The sequence below is a fragment of the Microtus ochrogaster genome, chromosome 4 (assembly GCF_000317375.1).
Source record: "Microtus ochrogaster isolate Prairie Vole_2 chromosome 4, MicOch1.0, whole genome shotgun sequence".
NCBI lineage: Eukaryota > Metazoa > Chordata > Mammalia > Rodentia > Cricetidae > Microtus > Microtus ochrogaster.
The window spans coordinates 23,473,779-23,496,768 of record NC_022011.1 but is presented as its reverse complement, the minus strand read 5'-3'; the positions used below and the strand labels follow the sequence as shown (position 1 = coordinate 23,496,768).

General features: G+C 45.5%; 1 protein-coding gene across 1 annotated transcript in view; it reads right to left on the bottom strand.

Moving 5' to 3' along the window:
* Positions 1–370: 370 nt before the first annotated feature.
* The window catches only part of Wwox (WW domain containing oxidoreductase), an 881,293-nt gene continuing 858,673 nt past the window's right edge, over positions 371–22,990 (bottom strand). The window contains exon 9 of the mRNA XM_005345723.3: positions 371–1,410. Coding sequence (XP_005345780.1) covers positions 1,222–1,410 — 189 coding nt within the window. The 3' untranslated portion in view covers positions 371–1,221. The remainder of the gene's footprint in view (positions 1,411–22,990) is intronic.

The window sequence follows — 22,990 nt, the reverse complement described above, 5'->3', positions numbered from 1 at the left end:
TCGGGAGTTAATGTCACGACAGTAAAATCACAGGATACTCACTTTTCTTCTCTCTCTTTCTCTCACAGAAAATACGATGCTGGCATGCTTATCCCATGAGACAACTCGGCCCACAAAGCACAAAAACTAAACCCACACTCAGAGAAGAACCAAGAATGGTGTTTTTCCCGGTGTCCACAAGAAGCGCTTTATTTTTCCTCTAGATTTCTTTTCTAAAAAAAAAAAAAAAAAATGAAAACAAACAAAAAACAAAACAGAACAAAAAGGACTGAGAGAACATTCAAACAAACGATCCACACTTCAGGTGATCATAGTCAAGCATGTTCTTTTATTAAGCATAGGATGGGAGGAGCCAAGGTGAAGCTGAAGCTAGCCACTGATTCAAGAGGACCGAGAGGCCCTGACACTCCCTCAGGGGGTTGTCCTTGGAACTGTGAGTAAAGAAATGAGGGAGCTACTTCCTATTTCCCCCGCCTCAAGAATATCCCCTGTGTCTTAAGGAAAACTTGCTTCCTTCCTTGTCCACCTGTGTATCTAGGGAATGATTTGCAAAAATGTATTTGTTATAATCACTAAAAAAAAAAAAATGCTTGCATAGCTTTGGCAAGGAAGACAGCAAAAGGTGCTCTTGGGACCCACCAGCTCAGCACAGCGGCTCCCCTCTGATGGCACCAGCACATTGGTTCTGTTGGGACACGGTTTTGAGTTTCTCTCAAAGTTGCCAAGCCTGGTCAGACTTGGTAGGGAAGTATGAAACATTGGCCTCCAGGACTGAGCTCAGCATGGAGAGGTGAACATGTTCTTTTTCTTCCCTCAATAGGGGAAAGCCAGCCTTGTGTGGCAGTGGTGGCTGGGGGTGGGGGGTGCTTGGGTGGGTCAAGGGGACATTAGGTTATTCCAAAGGTAGCAGAGAATCACTGTGTTTCTACAATGAGCAAAGGAACCTACATGCTAACCATGCTTCCAGTTTTAAGGAGGCCACCACCAGAAAAGCAAGCAGATCCATGACTAACCCTGACCTACCAAAGGGACGTTATCCCTTGAAAGGCCCTGCTTCCCAGTGACACTCAACCTTTCCCATTAGTTATAGCTGTTCTTATTTCTTTTGCTCTCACGGGTCTGCATTGGAGGGTGAGGGGCACCCCTAGATGATGGGCTGGCAGTTATGAGGGGCAGAGCAGGGGTGGGGAGGTTGCCCAAAATTATGGGGCTCTGATTAGCTTAGCTGGATGAATTGCCCAGTCGGTCCTGGATGAGCCTCTCGCTGAGTTCCCACAGGGCCCGGGCTGTCTCTTCGCTCTGAGCCTCTTCAGATGGCAGGCAACGGCAGCAGTTGTTGAAATACATCCCTCCGAGGCCTTCCAGCTCGGGCGCGACTGCACAGTAGACAGTGGTAGCAGCTCCCTGTTGCTGAAAGACAAAAAAGAGAAACACTTGTTTTTAAAATCAATGTTCGGATATGATATGAGCCATTCTGGCTCTCTAGAGAGTAGCGAGCCGTTCTCCACTGGGACATCAGCATGGCAAAGGGCTCAACTCTAAGCACAGGACTGCAATGTGTGGTGTGCAATAGCCTTGGACAAACAAGTCCGTAAACTCTGCTTATAAAGCTAGTGTGACTTCTCACACATCGTAGAGGAAAAGGCATGGTAAATAAAGACACATTTCACTCTCTCATGCCAGATGCCATTTCGGCACAGAGAAAAAGATGCTGTCCTTCCCAATAGGCAAGAACAGATCCATCCAACCCTTTGACTTCTTCGTGTGCGATGTAATTTGACACCGAGAACTTTCTAGAACCTTCTTCCTAAAAGCAACCAACCACTCTTGATGATGCCCCATCAAATGGGTGTCTCAAGTGAGGCTGATGATAGATTGCCCCATATTCTTTGCCCAGGATGCTCTTAAAGGGTAGAGTGGGTTTACAACACTGTTGCAATGTTTAATACACACACGCACAGTCTCACACATCCCTACAGTGATGTGTTTATTCACCCAGAAAACACTTTTCTAAATGTCATATCCCGTTCTGATATGACCTAAGGTGGGAGGCATGTCTCCTTCAGCCCATTTCAAATTCAAGTTTCTGTGAACACCAGCGATCATTTTTCTGGTCTCCTCTGGAGTCACAGTTGGGGCTGTAGCTAGGGGCGTGCTCACTGATGGGGCACCATGTCATCCCAACTGACAGACTATTGCCAGAGATGCCATAAAGAGGGCAAGAGCTCACTTTGCTTTGCAAGCCATAATTAAAAGTAATAGGCTTCTGTTCAGAAGGAGGCATGGTGAGCAGGGCTCTAATTTAAAAGCAGTACCGTTTATCTGCCATCCTGTGATCATTTATGTGGAGAACAGCTCTTGACGCATCAACTCGCTATCAGCTGATGGGGAGCGGGGTTACCAACAAGGACCGGACGCTTGCCACAGATGTCACACTTTAGAGAAAACATTAGGGATGTTTGCTGGTAAGAGAGGTGGCTTTCTGTCCCCATACAAACGTAACCATTTTTTCCTGCCCCTACAGGGTTGAAATTGTGTTAGATCAGAGTGTCCGTGGACAAACATCCCCATAAATGACTAGAATCATTGGAGCCAGAGTCCGGAGGGACTGTAATTTCAGCAAAATTCCATTTGGGTTTTATTTGGGACTGGTTTCTGGGTCAGGGTCGGTGGCCATATATGCATTGGTCAAATGTAGCCATGTGGCCTGACCGTGGGAGAGGCGGAGAGGAGTGTGTGGAACAGATTTGATATTTGATCATATCTGGCTGCTTGAGCCCCCTGGCCGGGTTCTACCCCTCCAGGATTTGAACATCTGGCCTGTGACTGGAGCTTAATTGAATAGCAAACGGTTAGCGACTTCCAGAAGTCCCTCAACATGCTCCCCCAGTGCCCCCCTCCCGCACAAACAGTGATTACTTTGGATTCAGAGATCTCTTTCTCAGTTGCTCCCTTTTTACTGACTTGCTACTAGTCTTCACCTTTTGCTGAGCACCAGGTGTGTTTATCTAAACTCCTGCCAGGGGGTTGTGGGATTCCTCCACATCCCTTAAGGAGGAAGAGGACAGCCAAAGTGCCTCTGACGGATAAGCAGAACACAAGGACGACCCCTCAGCTAACTCAAGCCAAATGGCAACTTGCCCTCTGCTCTCTGCCGAGTCCAGGTGAAGAGAGATCTTTGGATAAACTCTGGGCCATTTCTCTTGGATTCTCCAGCCAAGAATGATCAGGTGACTTGCCATAGACTTCTAAGTGGTGACTGAGAGAATCTAATCCCTTCACCTCCAAATCCTCCCCTTCTCCTCTTCCCCCAGCCCTATCTGATCCCCCTATCAGACAGTGCTTCCAATCTCACAACAGACTCTCCTCCGATCTTGAGATAGGACCAGGGAAGCCACCCAGGAAACTGGCCATCAGAGTTCTTCGGAACCTAATGTAGCAAACTGCCACAGTGTCCTTCTAGCGTCATGTGGCTGCGTGCTTGCATTGCTGAAACGGTGAAGGAATTCTAAAGTCACCCCAATCTAGAGTCATGCTCACTGCGAGAGGAGGTGTGTCTTCCATCAATGGAAACTTCAAATGATGGCAGCTTGGCTGCTTTCACGGAAGTGTGCCTTTGGTGGCTGTGCTGAAAGGCACGCAGCTTTAGAAGCCCAGTGATCCACGCATGCTCACATCAATTCCTCGCCCTTGGCCTTAGGGTAGTTTACAACACAAATTCTACTGCCAGTGCCCCCAGCTTTATAAAAGAACACAGAATAGGGTACAAAGGCCACCTTTGCTACCCCAAAGACTGACTGTGTCTTTTTGGCAAAGCCTCCCAGCCTGAGCCAAGCGTGCTGCCACAGGCTCTTGCTTTATCTTCTCTTCAGGACAGACAATTAAGTGTTGACAATATCTTGTTGGTTCCATTCCCACTGCCTCATGGGCTTTTTGGAGAACTTTCTTTTCAGCTCTTCCAGTGGCAACCCTTGAGTGATATCTTTATACCATACGATGTGGCGACAGTATAAAAAAACAAGTTCCCACTTTGGGCTCATCAGCTTCTCAGTCTGCATCCCATCAGCCCGAGACGCAGCCGCATTAGTGGGAGCTCATTAGTAAACAAGCGTGTACCGCTGGTAGGAGACTAAACACTTTCAAACTGGTAAGAAAGGGTTTTTTGTTTTTATTTTTGAGCACTTTAATCACCATCAAAAATGATTTTCGTGCCACTTTGGGGGCATCAGTACCTAAGTCGGACGAGATGAAAGAGGCAATATAAAGAAAACAAGGTTAGCGCTGGTGGAATATTTGAAGGTATGACTTGCCATTTGTCAACATTGCTTTACTAGTTCATGGTGATAAAATAATAACCCCTTGACATCAGAGTACTGGCTGGAACTGTGGCTCTCTCCCAGATGGTTCGATGGTTCTTGTTTGTTTGTTTCCTTCAGAACAAGTTGTCAGGTTGCGTAGCCATCACTCATCACAAGAAGCTGGGGAAGTAACACCTCCAGCCACATGGATGCCATTGGGCTAATGTGTTGGCGACCCATTACTACTGGCAAGCCCAGTAGAATTTCTAACCATACTTTTATGCCATTTGGGTTCTACTCAAACATTTGTGAGTGGCCAGAGTTCAACTGTGACCTCAGCCATTACTATGTATGTAAAGTCGCCCAGGGTTTTTGTTTGTAGCTTAAGCTGAGAACATCTTGGTAATAGAAGTTCATCGTTTTCCCTAAGAAATCATCTTCCAGGTTTGCAATCCCATCTTCCGCCTCAGAAAGCTGGGATGCTGATGGGTGGCTGTTGATAGTTGAGACCCTGAGATTCAAAGGACCTGGCCTTCCAAAATCCTTTGTTGGGATGAAAATATTAAATATCTGCTTTCCATCAACATTCACTTGATAACTGCTGGCCAGCAATTTGTAGCCGTCAGCACAAGTTACAAATGAATATTGAGTCCTTTGAGGAAAAAGGTACAGAAGATTCTGATAAACAACACATGGTTTGAAACAACAAAACAAAACCACATATTGATAGCGGCGATGCATTACTTAGTCCTGTGATAGAATACTCATGTTCTGATAAGAACACATGTTACACAATTAATTTAGCTTTCGGGTGACTCTACTTTAATATGCATGCTTATTTAAAAGGAAGAATAGATTCCCGTCTTAAAGTAGATGCAACAACGCATTTTAAAATACACACGATATCATGGCCCATCTATATTCAAAGACTTGAAAGAGCGGTAGATGTTGGAAGATTGCTTCATTACAGACATATCCACACCAGGACATTGCACAGCAAATGCTGATTTAATCAATTTATGCAAAAAATAGATTTAGAAATGGGAACACGCCACGCAAGCTAGATTAGGCCTGGAGCCTCAAGGGCAGGGAAGGAAGGCAGGTAGTGGCTGACTGCAGAGATGGGTTAAAAGTGGCGCAGTGCAGTGAGTGTTGGGCAAAGGGGAAAGGCAGGTGCATCTTCAGACCCCCAAAGCTTTCATTGCTACTCATCTGGGGTCTCGTAGGCAGAGAATATACTTCCCAAATATGCAGCGGTGCTATAGATAGAGCACACTGAGTAGAACAATCAGTCCCAGAGCCAGGGCAGAGACGAGCATCTCACTACCCTTCCCCTCTCCTAGTAACAGTAATTCTCCTGCAGGAAAGTTGTAAGACTTCTCTCAGAAATACACAGCATTGCATTCTGGAGTTCATCTCCAAATGTCTTGGTGCTTGGGACATAGCTGTTTCTACAAACAAGTATGATTTCCATCTCGGGTTCAAAAGGCAAAAGCAAGCTGTTCCAAGGGGTTCTGTGCCCCTACCTTACTATTCAAGAACAAGACTGTCAGACAAATGGCCTCATATTCCACAATATTCTGTCTGTTCATACAGCAAAGTAGTTAGCACAGGAATGAGACTCATGCACCTCTCTGACCAGTGGCCAAAACAAAAGAACATCTCCACTGCTACCCACACAACTGAATTATATAATGTTGGGTCATTGCTTATAAGTCTCCCGGGTTTCAGCACAATGGAAGGAGGTAGCAGAAGAGAACAAAGAGCTCTGTTCTCCAGTGAGTTCCAGCCAACAGTGAGTAACTAGCCCAGTAGCTGTGAGGCTTAGCATTTATTGGTGGCTAGCATTGGCCAGATGCCTGCAGGCAGCTTCCTAAGCATCATCTTCTACCCTTCATGCTGCTCCATGAGCCAGGAATAACCAGCATCTCCATGTTTAAAGACCCACTTCTATTCAAAGATCAAATACAACTCATCCAAAGTCACACGGACAGTCACCAATGGACTGATTCAGAATCCATGAGTTAGTATACGAAACCTCCTTCCCAAACTCGCTCCATGAATATGGTCATGTTGACCATTTCCTTCTAGGTGCCTCCTGTTTGACTCGGGCTTCCTTGTGCTATTTTGTCTTTTTCCCCAGGCAATGCCTACTTACAGAACGAGGCCCTGATTTGGCCTAAGTTAAATACAGAAGCTGTCATATGTTCACCTGAAAAATGATCAAAGGAGATTTTTTTCCACTGTTGATTTAGTCAGTGAACAAAATTGAAACTATATCCATTTGGATTAACAACAAAAAAAAAATGAAGACTCAGCACCCTATCCATCTATTCAATAGCAAATGACCCTTCATTAAAAAAAAAAAAAAAGGTACCTGACTCAAAATGCCACCTCTGGGCGCCAGATCTGCCAAGCTAAGGAACATACCCTTTGACTATAGATGTTTTCAAAGCATGAACATCAAAACCAGTAGAATAAATGGCCATCTGCATGTCCTCTCCATCCTGCCCAGATCACAACAACACTCACGTGCCGAAGTCTGCATAGACTCAGCCAGAAAGGTAGAGCACTTTCTGAAAGGTAGAAAGAAAGAGACATTTCCAGAGTCACCCCTGTTTTGTAAACTTCCATAGGCGCAGTGTGGCCTCCCCGTAGATGCAGTGTAGGCTCAGGTGCTGACAGGCTCCATTAGACTTACAAAGCAAAACAACCACCTCCTTCCCTCCAACCCCCAATAAATCCCTAGCATATTAACTCCTACAAATTCCCGACAATTGGTTCCTACGAAGGCCTTGAACAGTAAAGGCTCGGATACGTGCAAATGTTTTGTTTAGGCACTGAGATGTAAACTTCTTTGTCGCTCTTGGGAGTTCTGCTAATGCACAGGCTGTTCTTAAGCCTTCCTTACAAAAACCCTTCATTGCAGGGGAGAAGATAGAAACTCTAGAGACTGGAGACTGGATATATGTGTACAGACTCTACCAGCGTGAGAAAAAAATGTTCCAGAAAAGTCACATAGAGAACACACAAACCCCTTCACCCTGCAGAAGGGAATGTCTTCAGCTGTCTCCGTGGCTTTGACAGTGTATTCCAGAACTTATTGTTACCGCAAATCCCTTTGCTAACTACAGGCTCACAGCTGTGAAAGATCTTAGGTTCTTTTTTTGGTGACTCTCCCATGAAGGTTAAGTGTGTATTCTCAGGTGTAGGGACAAGCTTGACTGCAGTGACCGAGGGATAGGCAGATAGTGAAATATGCCAACCCATGGTGCTAAACATCATTAGGCCAAGCATAGATGATACCCAAATTGCAAAACTCCTCTCGAGCGATGTGAAGGAGGAGGAAGACTAACATTTAGCTCTTAAATGGCAGCCATGCTCTGAGAGCGAGTCTCTGAGATGACCCGATGCATATCCTGCTGCACTGAAGGAACCCTAAGTAAGACAGCCTCCAATGTCAGTCTCTGACAAAAGACGCAGTTGTCTGGAAATGACCCTGAGGAGTTCTGAGGTGCTGGTTTGAAGACCAAGGTAGAATGGATGGGAAAGACCCTAGCAGTGTTGCTCATCTTACTGTGCCATAGGGAGTCCCAGAAACCCTGGGCTCTAGACAGAAAGTTGGATGGAATTCTTTAAAAACAGAAGAATGTAGTTGCCATTCCTAAAATCTGAAGTCTAAGGAAGGATTAGCTAGCCAATCCTAACCCTTCTGAGGTGTCCAAAGGCATGTTTGGTTGAGAAAGTAAGGCCAGGTGAAGATTTTTTTTTTTCAAATCAGGAGGGTTAGAGGGCAGAGTGACCTCTGTAAGCTATTGGGACTCTATGCGCACATCAAGGATTATTCTAGACTTTCTCTTAAAATAAAGTCCTTTTTCTATTTTCCTCACGTCTGCAGATTTTTGTAATAGACGGCCCACTGGTTCCATGACAGAATTGTTTGGTTGGTTGGTTGGTTTTTTGAGACAGGGTTTCTCTGTAGCTTTGGAGCCTATCCTGGAACTAGCTCTTCTAGCCCAGGCTGGCCTCGATCTCACAGAGATCCGCCTGCCTCTGCCTCCCGAGTGCTGGGATTAAAGGTGTGTGCTGCCACTACCACCTGGCCCATGACAGAATTATGTGTGACCTTAAAGGACTAGCAATAGATATTTAGAATCATTTCACCTTCTGGGATCTGTTATTATACCTTGGGAGGCCCTAGGTACAATTTGGTGGGAAAGGAGGCAGAGGGCGCTCCGAATGAGAAGAGGGGAACGGCATGGCTCAAGGGTAATCTGCTTGGCTGTCTTGAAGCACAATCACTCCACATCCCATTTGTGCCTGCCCGCATTGCTCTTGAGCAATTCTCATTAGAGAGAAGGGAAGATCTAGTGGATTAGGGCTTACATATTCATGAAAGATGGCCCTGGATTCCCCAGAATATGGACAACTCAGCTCAACCTATAGTTCTTCTGCAGATGGAGATTTGTCTTGTGGAGTGGAAATTTGATCTGGGGAATACATCCTTTCATGAGTTACTTTGATATGGTCCATCAGAAGGGCCATAGAATCTTGCCATTGAAATAAGCATCGTACTTAGAGCATAATCGAGCCTACCACTGTAATTTTCCAACTGGTCCACCTCAATGCCAGGGCTGAAGAACCACTGAGTGTTCATAAGAGATAAAAGAAGACATCTGGCTGGTGTTAATTTGAAACATATTACATTTTACTTCTTTAACCTTGGTTATAGCCACATATATATATACATATATATATATATATATATATATATATATACTGTATATACATGTATGCTTCTGTATTTACCATGTATACTAAAATAAACCTCTAAAATGATTGCCAGGCAGAATTAATGGGTTTGGTTCTCATAGATGGTAAAAATGATGGCTTCCTAGCATAAATGAAACACAGAGTTTCTTCCTTTTCTTCTGCACTTGCCTGTCTTTTTATCTCTTCAAAGTAAAATAATAATAATAAAAAAAATTAACCTGACTGTGGAGAGCAGGCAGAATTTCAGGGCACACCTCAAACAAGCTGTTTAGACTGTTGTAGCCTACAGTCCCTACAAACCTATGCCACTGGAAAATCGTACAAAAAGAAATAAAAATACTGGGGTGGGAGATGGGAAACACAGGGTCTCTGATATGACCGTATCAAGGTAAGAAATGAACACTTAATCGGTTATCCAGGCATGAATTAAGAAGATGCATCTTGCCCTAATTCAGCACTTACTGGCAGCTCCCAGTCCCCAGGCCAGCCATGCCATGTCAAACAAGACCCATTCTCATTTAGCCGCGCATGTTTTTCTTTGAGAACTCCTTGGGACAGATCATTTCTCTGGCTTGAAGATGTCGGCCTTGCTAATGTTTCATTCAGAACACACTGTGGCGAGCATCTTGTTTGTGACTACTTCCATAATGAACAGTGATCACTCAGGCACCGCCTTTACACACAGAGATCGCTTCTCAGTGGTCCGGGGGCTAACGAGAAACAGTACATATTTCACTCACCAGCAGCTTGTTGCTAGTTAGTGGGAAACAATCAGGGGTACTGTTGCTTTAATGGCCAGGGTAAAGAATCCTGCCTGGGCTAGAGAGCATTTTAAAGCACTTGATGCAAATACACCAGAAACAAAACAAACAAAAAAAATTTAAAAATTGCATTCTATCATGCAAATATTATCTAAATATGCATGTGCTAACTACTCAGCTACTGTATTTTAGGAAATACAATTAGTCTGCCTTTCTTTTCTCCTATGTAGACTGTAAATAACTGTAGATCTTTCTCTTGCTTCTGTATGTAAATATATGTAAATACCAACACACTATGCATGTTGATATTCTAGGCGATATCAGGTACTTTTATAATCTGAAGGCATGTACTTGAACTGGTTTGTTAAAAGGGGGAAACTCTCTCAGACTCTTTAAAGCTGAACAGAAATTAAAGCTTTCTTCCTAGACTGGCGTGGTGTCTTTTGTTTGCTTTCTTCACCATGAATGGACCCTAGCAGGGCTTCTCATCTTACAGGAAGGAACTGCTGAGAACAGACCCAAAAACCATAGCTGAGTTTTATGTAACGCGTTTTCACACACTTTTCTTAGGTGTACGAAACCAATTCTAGAGCCACAGGTAGGCTTCGTTGATGTCTTCATTTGTGCCCACCCACACCCAAATCATGTGAAGATAATTCTTGTTTACATCTTAGAAGCCAAGCACAGTCTCAATATTGTATAAGAGGGTCCTGTTCTACCCATTTAAAAGGTGTTGAACCTGAGCCACATTAAGACTGGGTACTTGTTGAAAAGGACAAAATGATTAAATTCCACCAAAACTCTGATTTTCTTCCTTGCATACATAAGATCTTTGAACTCACTCTGAAAAAATGACAGAAAAAATAATTTAGGCTCTGTGGGCCCTACAGTTTCTGTTGCAAAAATTCAAGTTTAGCACTGTTTTCGCAAAAGGAGTCATGAGCAATATGCACAGAGATGAACATGACTGTGTCCCAATAAAACTTTATTTGTACAATTGATCAATGGGCTAGATTTAGCCTCCAGGCAACAGTTTGTCAACCTCTGCCCCACACATTATCAAAACTCAGTTTCTCTTCAGCAGAGCATTCAGAGTTCCTTCTGAGTGTGTGTGTATATACGTTTTGAATGGACTAGGGAAATACTTTGATCAACTGAAAATTTCTCTAATCTGGTTCCTGGAAGTACCAACACTTTTGGAGGAAGTCATGGAATAATGAGGTGAGCAGGAATGAAATCCCCGAGTTTATAAATCAAGCTATCTGCCTCAGACAAATGGCACTGTCAGGTTTCAATTTAGTTATCTCCTGTTTTTATAAATGGGGATAGAGTAGGAAAGTTAAGAAAGACAAAGCGAAAGAAAAAAAAAGAAAAGGAAAGAAAGAAACTGAACAACTCTCAGACTTTAACGAGAGGAAAGAGGCCATTACTTCAGGTATCTATGGAAACCAAGCAGCCTGCTCACTTCTTTAATGGTTGGCAAACAGCATTAGTGTTTGAAGATGTTCTGCCCAAGTATGATGCTACGGTGTAAATGCATTAATTGACAGTTTCCTTGGGGACTTCTTTTTATTGAAGTTTTCAAACCTAATTTGATGGCACAAGAAGCTCCGGAGCCCTTGAAGAATGCTGTAGCACTGGGTCTCAGGAACGCAAAACCAGCATGGGCATCGCGCGCACACACAGAGTCAACTCTCTCCACTGTCTCACAGCACAAACGCAGACACAGCCTTTGCTGTCCGTGCCTTTCCAGGGAACAGCCCTCTAAGCAATCCACCTTGTCATGGAGAGGCCCTTTCTAACCCCCTGTCCTGAGTCAGTGGAAGTCTTTAGGAACTCTTGTGTCCTGGGAGGGACTGTAGGAGAAGGGAAGATCTGATATTAGCACAGAATGTGTGACTGTATGAAAGAGTTCAGTCTCTTGTGGTTGTGTGACAAGCCAGTATGCTATGATTTATGGCATGAGTGACCCTGGAAGGTCCTACGGCGGGTAGAGGACCACAGTGGGTAAGTAAGACAGACAGCTACGCCATGCAGTGAGAACTTGGGTATGGAGTGTCTATTTCGTGGGTGTTGGGAGGGTATGAGGCGGGAAAGAGGGAGAAAGAGAGAGAGAGAGAGGGACAGAGAGAAAAGGGAGGATATCTCTCTTCAAAGACAGCTGGGGAGAGACACTCACTGAGGGTGGCGTAAGCGAATGAATGAGCGCCCTAATAGTTAAGGGCAGGGACAGTGTAGAACCTATCAGGGCTGGAAAGACGGCTCAGTGGTTTAGAGCACTTACGCCGTATCAGAGGACCACAGTTCAATTCCCATCACCCACACCAAGAACCTCACAAGTGCGTGGATGTCCTGCTCTAAAAGGTCTGAAGCTTTCTTTTGGCCTATGTGTAAGCATCCCTCACGCACATGCTCATAACTAAGTACTTCCAAAGTTTAGAATCTATATATTAGTAGCTAGATGGTTGACACAGCATTCTTTTGTTACCAGTTTTTTCTTACATGCACGTGTACATGTGTATACATTTACATGAATGTATGTACGTGCACATGCGTGTGTATATGTGTGTGCATGTGGAGGCCCAAAGATAATGGCGGTTGTCTTCCTCGGTTGCCCTCTCCTTTGCTCCCTAAGACTCTTCTGAACCTTCAGTCTATTATTTCCAGGTAGTTTAGGTGACCACCTTGCCCTCAGGATTTCCAGTCTCTGCCTCCCCAAATTCTGCGATTAAAGGTGACCCCCACACTTGGGAACTTTTATGTGGGCTCAAAGAATCCAGCTCTCACTCTTCACACTCAGTGTGGCAAGCGCTCCAACCACTGAGTCATGTCATCTCCCCAGGCTCCACCCCACCCTAGCGTTCTCTCAAATGTCCTGTCTGAAAACTTGAACGATAGATTTGGAAAAATACATGAATCTATCCTTAAGGAGCATTAATTTCATTTGGCAAATGAGAAAACTGAGGTATGGAAATGGCGCTGGCTGGCTTACTGCCTACCACAGACCCGGATGGGTACTTCCTTTGTGAAAAGCCTGAGCCTAGCTCCCACAACCTCTCCTAATATGTCCGTGTGCTCCTATAACAAAAGCTTCTATGTCTGATTCTCTTAGTCTTCCCACTGAACACTTGCTTTAAAACACAAACATGAAGGGCTGAAGAAATGGCTCAGTGGTTAAAAGCACTAGCTGCTTTTGCAGAGAACCTGAGTTCAGTTCCCAACACCCACCTGGCTATTAACAACCAACCTCTAACTCCAGTTCCAGAGGGTTCGAGGCCCTCTTCTGACTTCTGTGAGCACTGCACACATGCTGGCAAAACACCCATAGGCATAACATAAAAATAAATATTTTTCAAAAAAAGATAAAAATGAACTTTATAATAGTATTCCAAGCAGACTGCAGTGAAATCTTGGGCTCCCACAACTCAGAGTCCAGAAACAGCATGCTAGCATATCACAGGTTATCTACTGTGTGATAATAAATGTGAGATTATATCAATCCCACTGGCGGCTGTTTAAGCTGACTTTGAACCCTAAAGACTGAAAACTGAAGGTCATGAGCACACTGTAGATTATTTAAACCCAGAATTCACCTGGTGGAGAGGCTAACAGACGGCACGGGAGTGAAATATATAGAAATAAGTGCCTTGGCTAAGGGTGTCAGAATAGAGCCTCATACATTGCCTGCCTGGGTCACTGGTCCTACTGGCAGCTACATCCTTTCGATGCAGAACCCCAGCGACCTTCTCTCCCTCTTCTGAACTCCATTGCCAAGTCCTCCCAACTCATGCGTCCAAAGGCGCCATTTCTGCCTGCAAGTGAGGCCGTGCCCACACTGTCCCAGGCAAACTTCCAGGGGTTCTGCAGGCTGGCAAGGCATGGGTTAATGACTCAGTCTGTGAGGGTCACCTGGCAAATCCACCTGGTCAGGGCACGCTCCTGACAAGACAACTCCACTCGAAACTCGCCTGCCCTCAAGGCGGAGAAAAATGCTGAACTCACGAGAATGGGGTACGCCCAGGAACACCTTACTCTGCTTTCCCAGGCTCTGGCTGCTGCCCCTGATAGGATTCAGCCTCTCACGGCTTGGAGAAAGGAAGGCACACAACAGCCTGTTCCCGAGCACGGAGTCAGCGAGAATGCAAGCTGGCTGTGCAGCTGGTCCGCAGAGTGTCGAAGTGGTAAAAGGCCTGTCCTCTGCTGGCAGGGCCTTGATGTTCAGAACCGAGTGGTATTTACAGGACATGGACCCTAGCTGGATACGGGTCTGGATGCTTTCCACGGCAGTCTGGAGATGCCAAGAGGTAGAAGTTCTATTGAATTCTTGCAAGAGTACTGTAGAGTGTTATTAACCCATTTTGTTATAGAAAAACTGAAGCTCAAGCAAGTCACAAAGCCACTGGGCTGAGTCAGGCACGCTAAGCGTAAACTGATGTTTACTGATAAAAACTGATGAGGCTAGATATTGATTCAATGTGGTCCCCATAACCTAAAGCTGCCTCCATCCAGCCACTTCCCTGGCCCAAGGCAACTGCAGGTTTGAACGTGTTATTTTATCAGTAATGAGTCCTAAACAGCATTCTGGAAACTTCACCTCTCTGCCTCATTACACAGCAACAACTCTGAGGAGGTATTAACAGTTCTGCTTTAAACACGAGGAGACTGATGGTCAGGTAACCCAGAAATACGAGGGCAGGATTCCAATCAGACCTGACCCTAGTCCGCAAGGTGCCCCGGCTCACCAGAGGACCAGAGCTCCGTGGGAACAGTGAATTTCTGCTAGTGGGATCTCTTCATCCCTACAGCTTATGATGTCAACCCCTCCTCAAAAAGCTCTTGTTGAGAGGGCAGGCCTGGACCCCTGCAGGGAGCAAAGGGGGGGGGGTTCAGACAGGAAAGGGCAAGGGGTGGGAATGGAACCTAGGTATGAGGGACAGCAGGGTAGAGAGAGATTGGGATAATATTGGGAGGGGAAATCCTGGGACTAGGCATTATTCTTCAGACAGCCACAGAAACGGGTCTGAATTGGCTCAGAACTCACTCCTTCACCCAACAAAGCAAACAAGCTGGGCAGATCTCTTTGGCATCCAGAAGCATCCAGCACACACAGAAGAGTCTGGGGCCGTGTCGTTCCCCAGTGTCAGGGCCACAGAAAAGAACAAAACATTTGCTGACATTGCACCTCTGTAGCTTCAACTAAGGCGCCAGGCCTTAGGCTGCCTTTGGTTTTGCCCCTTCTGCAAGCAAAGATGCAAACACGCTCCTGCACAGGTGACTACAAGAGAAGAGTCTGTCTCAGGGCTTAGTGACGTCACAATCCTCGCCTTCCAAAACGACATTTTAAACACAAGTTCCCCAGATCTCAGTGAGAATTTCTGTCTCAGGAAACAAGAAAGGAGGGTGGCTTCTGAGAAGTGACCTTTAAGAACGACCTTTGGCCTTTACATACATGCACACACATGTGCATGAGCATGCCCCAGCAAGCATAAACACACACATTAAGTGGAAACCAATGACACAGAAAAAGAAAAAGAGAAACTGTCTTTCTCCTCTTGGTTGACATTCCCACAACACTGGAATGCAGAATGAGAAATTGATGCAGCTACTGATTTTTGCTGTTTTTTTTTTTTTTTAATTAGACTCAATCTCAAACCCTCTCATGGCTAGCTGCCTCGGAGAACATAGATTCCCATATAGACCTTTGGCCCACCTTTGTAGCTTTCCCCTGCCACTTTCTGTCTCCTTGTACGTCTCCATGCATGGACTACAGTCATGGCTTTAGAGCAGGCCTGGGACACTGCATTGGATGCTGTGGTACTCTGCTGAAATGCCTGTTCTGCCTCCAGGGGGTTTCCAGGTCACAAGGCTATTGCCTTTGGAAGGATGAGTGCTCTTCAGGGATTGTGCTTAACCAAAGTGCGCTTCCTTACCCTAGCTAGATCCTTTCCAAGAGGCAACCTCTGTCAGTGACGCTCCTGTCTCCTTATTCCACTGGATATACTCTCTGAAGGGCTACCCAGGCCTCAGAGCCTGTTTGGGACTGTCCAAACCACCTGTTACGGCACAGTCCCTGCTCCGTTCCCTCCGTGTGCCACATTCCCTCACAGGCGAGCATCCTAGGCTATGTCCCAAGCATACTGACAAGTGCCATCCTTAGCTTTCCAGGCTACCCAGCCTTCAACCTCCTAACACCAGGGTGACTGGGAAATACTCTGACATACACTGCCTGCTTCTTCTTCTGAGGTCATGCCATTCAACGCATTTCACTCGCTTTGAGAACGACTTCAGACCATGCACGGAATATCCTGGCTGCAGCCGGCCCAGTCTACTCTCAACAGACAGTGACCAGCTGTGGTGGTAAGACAGCATCTTCTCACACTCTCCTCCTCTTCTGTTACACCCTCCCACCCCCCACACACAATGGGGGGGACACAAATGCTTTGCAGGGTATCTGGTTAAAAATGACGGCTTCCATCCAAATATCTGCGCCTGTCTCAGAAACTACTAAAAGTCTACTATCTGGGGGAAGCATTTCCTTGGTGATCAAGAAAGCTTTGGAAGGTGGAAAAGGGACAGCTCCTGACTCATCGGAGTGGGATCCCCCCACCCCAGAAGAAGAAGGGATTGAAATGAGCCACCACGCATGAGGGAAACTGGGAATGGAAAGAAGGTGGCAGAGATATGAGCGAGATGGTGAGGGCTGGAGGGACTCCACTGTGACCTTCTGTAATGTCCCAGAAAGCACCTCCCTCAGGGCAGCCAACCCACTGCCACCTCAATAACCATGAAATGAATGAATGATTGAATGAATGAGCAGGTAGACGTTGGATGGATAAACAAACGAGTAAGTGGAATATGGATGGATGGATGGATGGATGGATGGATGGATGGATGGATGGATGGATGGGCACCTAGATGAATGAATGAATGGATTAGTGAAAAAATGAATTAAACAAGAATTGAACAAATAACCACTCAGCTGTTTGAGAGCAGCACTTGGCACCTTTCACACCAAAGGAAGGCGTGCTGTGGCCATGACTCACTAGTGGTCACTCAGACTTTAAAAATACACACATTCCTTGTCCGAGCTGGCAGGAAGAGTTTCTCTCCCTGGAGCAGAGCTCTCTGCCTACCTAACACGGCGTGAGGCGTTAAGCTCCGATATCTGGAAATACCCCTATGACTAATTCCCATCCCTTCTCTGGAGGAGGAGAAAGCTGTCCGCAATGTGAATGCCCCAGATTCCTGGTCAGTTCACGTAAGGCATTTCGAGCCATGGCAGCGTTTAAAGCCATTTTTAGATTCAATCACCTGATGAGTGGAGAGCCCAAAATACCACGATCTCTCACGCCCTCAAACTCCTTATTTCCCCACTAAGTTTATTGACAGTGGTTACCGTACTCTAAGTACTTCCCCCATTGAAGAGAAGGCTTAGAGACACACATCCCAACAGCAAATAGAGGTCTATTCAGTGGACTCTCCTGCCACGGCTCCCGGGCTCCTCCAGCTCGGGTACCTTAGGCTGATCCCAGCTCTGCCAGATGGTGGGCGGGCAATTAGGTATTCTTTGTCGTGGCTGATTTGGTGGGGTTTGTGCACTGACAACTTTTCTGTTCAGCCCAAATAGGATTAGACAGAAGCTTTTCCCAAATGATGTCTGCAGATCGAGTAAGACCTGAGCTCAGACTAACTGAACATAAGAAAATGGCATTGGGAGCGGGGGGGGGGTGTTAATAAGCAGAGAAAGAGAAAGACCACTAAGATGAAACACATAGAAAGCTCAGAAAAGCAAAAAATTTCGGGTGTCAGGCCCTCTCTTAGAATCTATACTCTGATTTCACTTGCATTCTGGTTGCCTTTTCTCTCCAAGAAATAGAAATCCTCCTACTCTTAACACCTTTCCCAGCATCTTACAGCACATTTGTTTGCTTTGAATATGCGGTTTTGTTTGACAATATGGACAAACAGATTCAGTCATAATCCAGAAACGTGCAGTTCCACAAACGGGCTAATGAGAGCCATGAGTCCTCAGACTTTGTACAAGGATTGAGAGCAGGGAGCTGAGAATCTGCAGGGTGTATTGCTACAAGAAATGAACCCACTCTTGTGGTGCCAAAGTAGCTACAGCTGTGTTCGAATAAAACTTTATTCACAAACATAACCAGGCAACATGATTTGGCCCATGGACTGCAGTTTGCAGACCCCTGTTCTATAAACTCAACAATTAATCAACAGAGTTCACCTTCTGAATGATTCCCCTTCCTTGATAAAACGGACTTGATGTCTCATTGGATCTCTTTTGTCCAAGTTTTACTTCAGTTTTGTCCAAGTCAAAAACATCATAAAAAAAAAAACATTTTCTTTGCTTGTACTGGGATCTGAACCTGGGGCCTTGCACATGTTAGGCAAGAACTATATCGTTAAACTCCATCTCCAGCCCTGAGAATCCTTTTTAAGAGATCTCGTATCCTCTGCTGACCTCAAACATCCCATGACCTCGAATTTCTGTTCCTTCTGCCTCCATTTCCCAAGGGCTTTGGTTTCAGCTTGGGCCACCCCAGGGGGGTTATACCGCATTTTTCTCAAGGCAGTGACAAAATGCTGAGACAGAAGCCACTGACGATCTCCCTGGGATCACTGTTTCAGGGGCCATCATGACACAGAAGGGAAGACAGAGGGGAAGCTCCACTGGGGAGGTGTGTAGCTACTGTCTCCATCCATTCATCATGGCTAGAGGGCTGGACTATACCTTCAAAGGTCCGCCCACCGTGGCCCCTCTGTCAGCTAGGCAAGCTTAACTTTCTCCGGGTTCCATAACTCCTTCCACAGCACTGCCAGTTGGGCACCAAGTGTACAAACACACGAACCTGTGAGGAGCTCAGAAACCATTACTACCCTCACTTGCTCCACTCCATTCTATCTTAAAACTAAGACATGTATAAAGAGTTAAATCACCTAAAAAATAAGAAGACACTTTTCTCGGATCAATGTCAAGATGGAAAACAGCTGTCCTAACTCTTCTCATGGGAAGGAGGCAATGATTTTGTGTTCCAAAGATTTCAATAGACAAGCAAATCGGCGAGATGGAGAGAAAGTCCCACCCTTGCCCATTCCTCACGTCCTGGTCAACAGCTATTAGAAAAGAGAATCTCTGAACCCTTTGAATGGCACAGGAAGCATTATGAATAAGCATTCTTTGAGAAATACACATTCCTAAAAGAGACCTCTGTAATCTGCTCAATCAGGTCTTTCAGAAGTCATCACACCATGCTAGCAAGAGAACTTCCCAAGGGACTGGGTAAAAACACTTGCTGCACAGGGTCCAAATCCCAAGAAGCCAAGTAAAAACCAGCCTCAGTAGTGTGAGCATCTTCGGTCGTAATACTAAGACTGGATGGGCGCCAGAGACAAAAGCATTTCAGGAGCTTTTGGACCAGGGTGGAAAAACAGAAAAGGGACCCCATATAAAAGCTAGGTGGAACATAGAAACAGACACCAGAGCTTACACTCAGACTTCCACACATGTGTCCCTGTAATTACACAATAGATGTGTACTCATGTGCACACTCACACAAAGACAGAGTCCCAAGCCCAGGTACCACCAACGTCTCCCTGTTCATACAGATCTTTTTCTCTGTATAGTGACTTTTTCCATCAACACCAGCAAGTCCCTGTCAACTCTTCAATGCAACATTTGAAGGCTTTTTACTATATGTCACAATACAGATTTGAATGCAATAAAGACTATAATTATTGAGCATTTATGAGAAGTAATATTTTCCCTCTGGTGCACGCTAGCTCGGCTGTTCACAAGCAAGCGTGAATACTAATCCTAAGGTTGCTGCCCGCCTCCCTCGGTGTCTCCTCCGAGACAGAAATGAAGAAGCTCTGAGCAGGCCCAGGACAGCCTGCATTGCTCTCCATCCGTGACCCCCGGAGATCAGTGTGAGTCTGGCAGGGTATTTGGAAATGAAAGTGGCCATCTTCTGGTGTGGGTTAAACATCAAGCCTCAGTGCAAAGAGGTTTGATAGGCTCAACCCAGCACACTCGACTGCGCGTCCTAGAGATTCCGCTTGGCGACAGATGGCTTGCAAGGGCTGAATTGCTGTATAAACATTTCCCCGAAAGTTTGATCTCCTAAGTGTGGAAAATTAGGCAAAACAAAAGGAAAATGATTCTCAGAGGCACTTCAATTAGTAATTTGTAATTTCTCTGACAGTGCATGCTGTGTTCCACACCCGTGCAAATATCCTCAGTGAAGGAGATCTGGAAATCTTGCAGAGAAATCCAGAAACTAAGTCATATGACCACCAACAAAAAGAGGGCACGTTGACCAGAGACGTGTGCTTCGCGACAGCAGTCATGACTCTGAGCCACAGATGAGCAGACACCTGCTTCCCAGACCTTTCCTCTTTCCTCTTTCCTCTTTGCTCGCTCTCTCTCTCTCTCTCTCTCTCTCTCTCTCTCTCTCTCTCTCTCTCTCTCTCTCTGTCACATGCCAGGAAGAGAGATGAAAGAAATGACTGCACTCTGCCACTGTCAACCATGAGCCATCTGGGGAAGAGAAAGGAGAGCCCCACAGGACATAGGAGGAGGACCGGTGCCTGCGGGAGCACTACTGCACCCAGAGATAAGCATCAAGTGAGCACCCCCACATCTGAAGCCCACATCCATCTGTGGAGAGGGAACATTGGCACCTGAGGTTCAGAACCACTCATAGTTTTATTTGCCTTCCGCTTCTAGTGATATAAAAGACAGAGAAGACTTCAGAGACTAGAGGAAAATTCATCGCCCAGGAAGCATTCAATAAATGCACGGGAAACTGATGTGTGGAGCACTGTTCTAGCCACGTTTCTGTTGCTGTGGTAAAAAGCAACTTAGGAAAGGAGAGAGTTCATTCAACGTGCAGTTCCCGGTTATAGTCCATTGCTTTGGGTAAGTTACTGAGGCAGGAGCTTGAGGCAGCTGGCCTCACCCCATTCACAGGCGAGAGCAAGGGTCAATGCACCATGCTGTCATCTTGCTTGCTGCTTACGCTCAGCTAGCTTTCTCCTTCCACCATTCAGTGCCACCTGCCTAGGGAATGGTGCTGCTCACAGTGGGTTGACTCTTCCTCCGTCAGTGAACTGTCAAGACAACCCCCGACAGACAAGGCCACAGGCGAACCTGCTCTCCATAATCTCGGTGAGCCTCTCTTCCCAGGTGATTCTAGGCTGTGTCGAATTGTCAGTTAAAATTAACCAGCACCGGCACTGAAACATGGCTGATGGTAATTACACCATTTGTGTGTAGGTAAATTTGATTAGCTTTCATAAGAACTCTATGCAACGTGGAGACAGAAGATCAGGCTTTAAAGGTCATCCTTAGAGACATGAAACCATGCTTAAAACTTCCCCAGTTAAACAATTAAAACAAAACAAAGGACATGAACAAAACTCTATGTAGTGGTTACTGGTAGTAACTACTCTAAAGAAGAGGAAGAAATTCTTTCCCATTTAAGGAATCCTCCACTGTCATCTTAGTATGTGGGATTTGAACCCAGAAAGTTTGGTTTAGGGTCTATGAGTTTATAATTACTGATTTGGGGGGGACCTCCCAGAGTCCTTCTAGGTTTTGCTCTGAGCACTGAAACAGTAACTCTTGTCTTTTGCTGAGTGACTAATATTTCTGCAGCAGCCTTAGTTTTGAAATTGCCCTGTGATTCTTTGACACCTGTCAGGCTACTGGCCTCCTTTGGATTTAGAGACAAATTATATAGTGAGCCTGCAGTAAAATGTTAACCCACTGAAAACCTGGCCCAGGGGAGGGAGGATGGGGCCAGGGAGCGAGGAGTGAGAATGTGGAACTTCCCTGAGGTTCAGTTTCCTGATCCTTGGAGGTGTAGGGATGACAAATAGCGCCTAGCTCAACACATCAGATTTTCCAAAATGGCAACTGTCCTGCATTAGCAAGAGCACTGCCATGAACACTAGCCATGAGCCAAAGTGTGCCCAAAATGCATGTTGAAGGCCTATGCCTCGGGGTGCTATCTTATTTGAAAACAGACATGATTATATTATATTGTAGAGGTACTTAGTTAAGATGAAGTCACACTGGAGGAGAGTGGGTCCTTGACTCCTTAAGACTGCTGTCCTTGAAAAGTAGAGGAGACACTTAAGGAAATATTCAACATCCTTAGTCATCAGAGAAATGCAAATCAAAACAACTCTGAGATTCCCTATTACACCTGTATGAACGGCCAAGATTAAAAACACTGATGACAACTTAAGCTGAAGAGGTTGTGGGGTAAAGAGAACACTTCTGCATTGCTGGTGGGAATACAAGCTGGTACAGCCCCTTTAGATGGCAGTGTGGTGATTTCTCAGAAAATTAGGAAACAACCTTTCAAGACACAGTAATACCACTTTTGGGTATATAGCCAAAGATGCTCAATCGTGCCACAAGGACATGTGCTCAACTATTTTCACAGCAGCATTTTTTTTCATAGCCAGAACCTAGAAACAACCTAAATGCCCCTTAACGGAAGAATAGATGAGGAAAATGTGGTACATTTACACAATGGAGTACTACATAGCAGAAAAAATAATGACTACACACAGAGGATGCCAATGGGCAGAGAAACAGAGGGGCACCGAGTACTGCCAAGGATACAGCAGGAGTTAGAAGAGATGGGGCTCTCTAGAACCCTCAGAGGAAGTAAGAACCTGCCAGAACCTTGACCTTGGACCTCAGCACCAGGGATAAGCACTCGGGATAAGCCCATCCAGCTTGGAGTATAATTCTCAGTGCAAGTATCTATGGACCAAGTAGCTTTTATGAGCATTCTCACTGGGCCTAGGTCTCTGCCTATCAACCTCAAGTATCTCAGCATAGTCCGGAGTATATTCTAGAATGCTCATGCCTTGAGTCATAGGCTAGACCATGTGTGGCAATACAAGTCATGTGAAGGATCCAGAAAGATTTTGGAGACATAATCAAGGATATCAGCTGTGTTAGTAACACACACACACACACACACACACACACAGAGAGAGAGAGGGGGGGGTATCTTCTATCTGTGTGCGTCTTATCATATCTTTTCCTAACATCAGCCTTGACCATATTTCTGATTTTGGAGACATACTCAAGGATATCAGCTGTGTTAGTAACACACACAC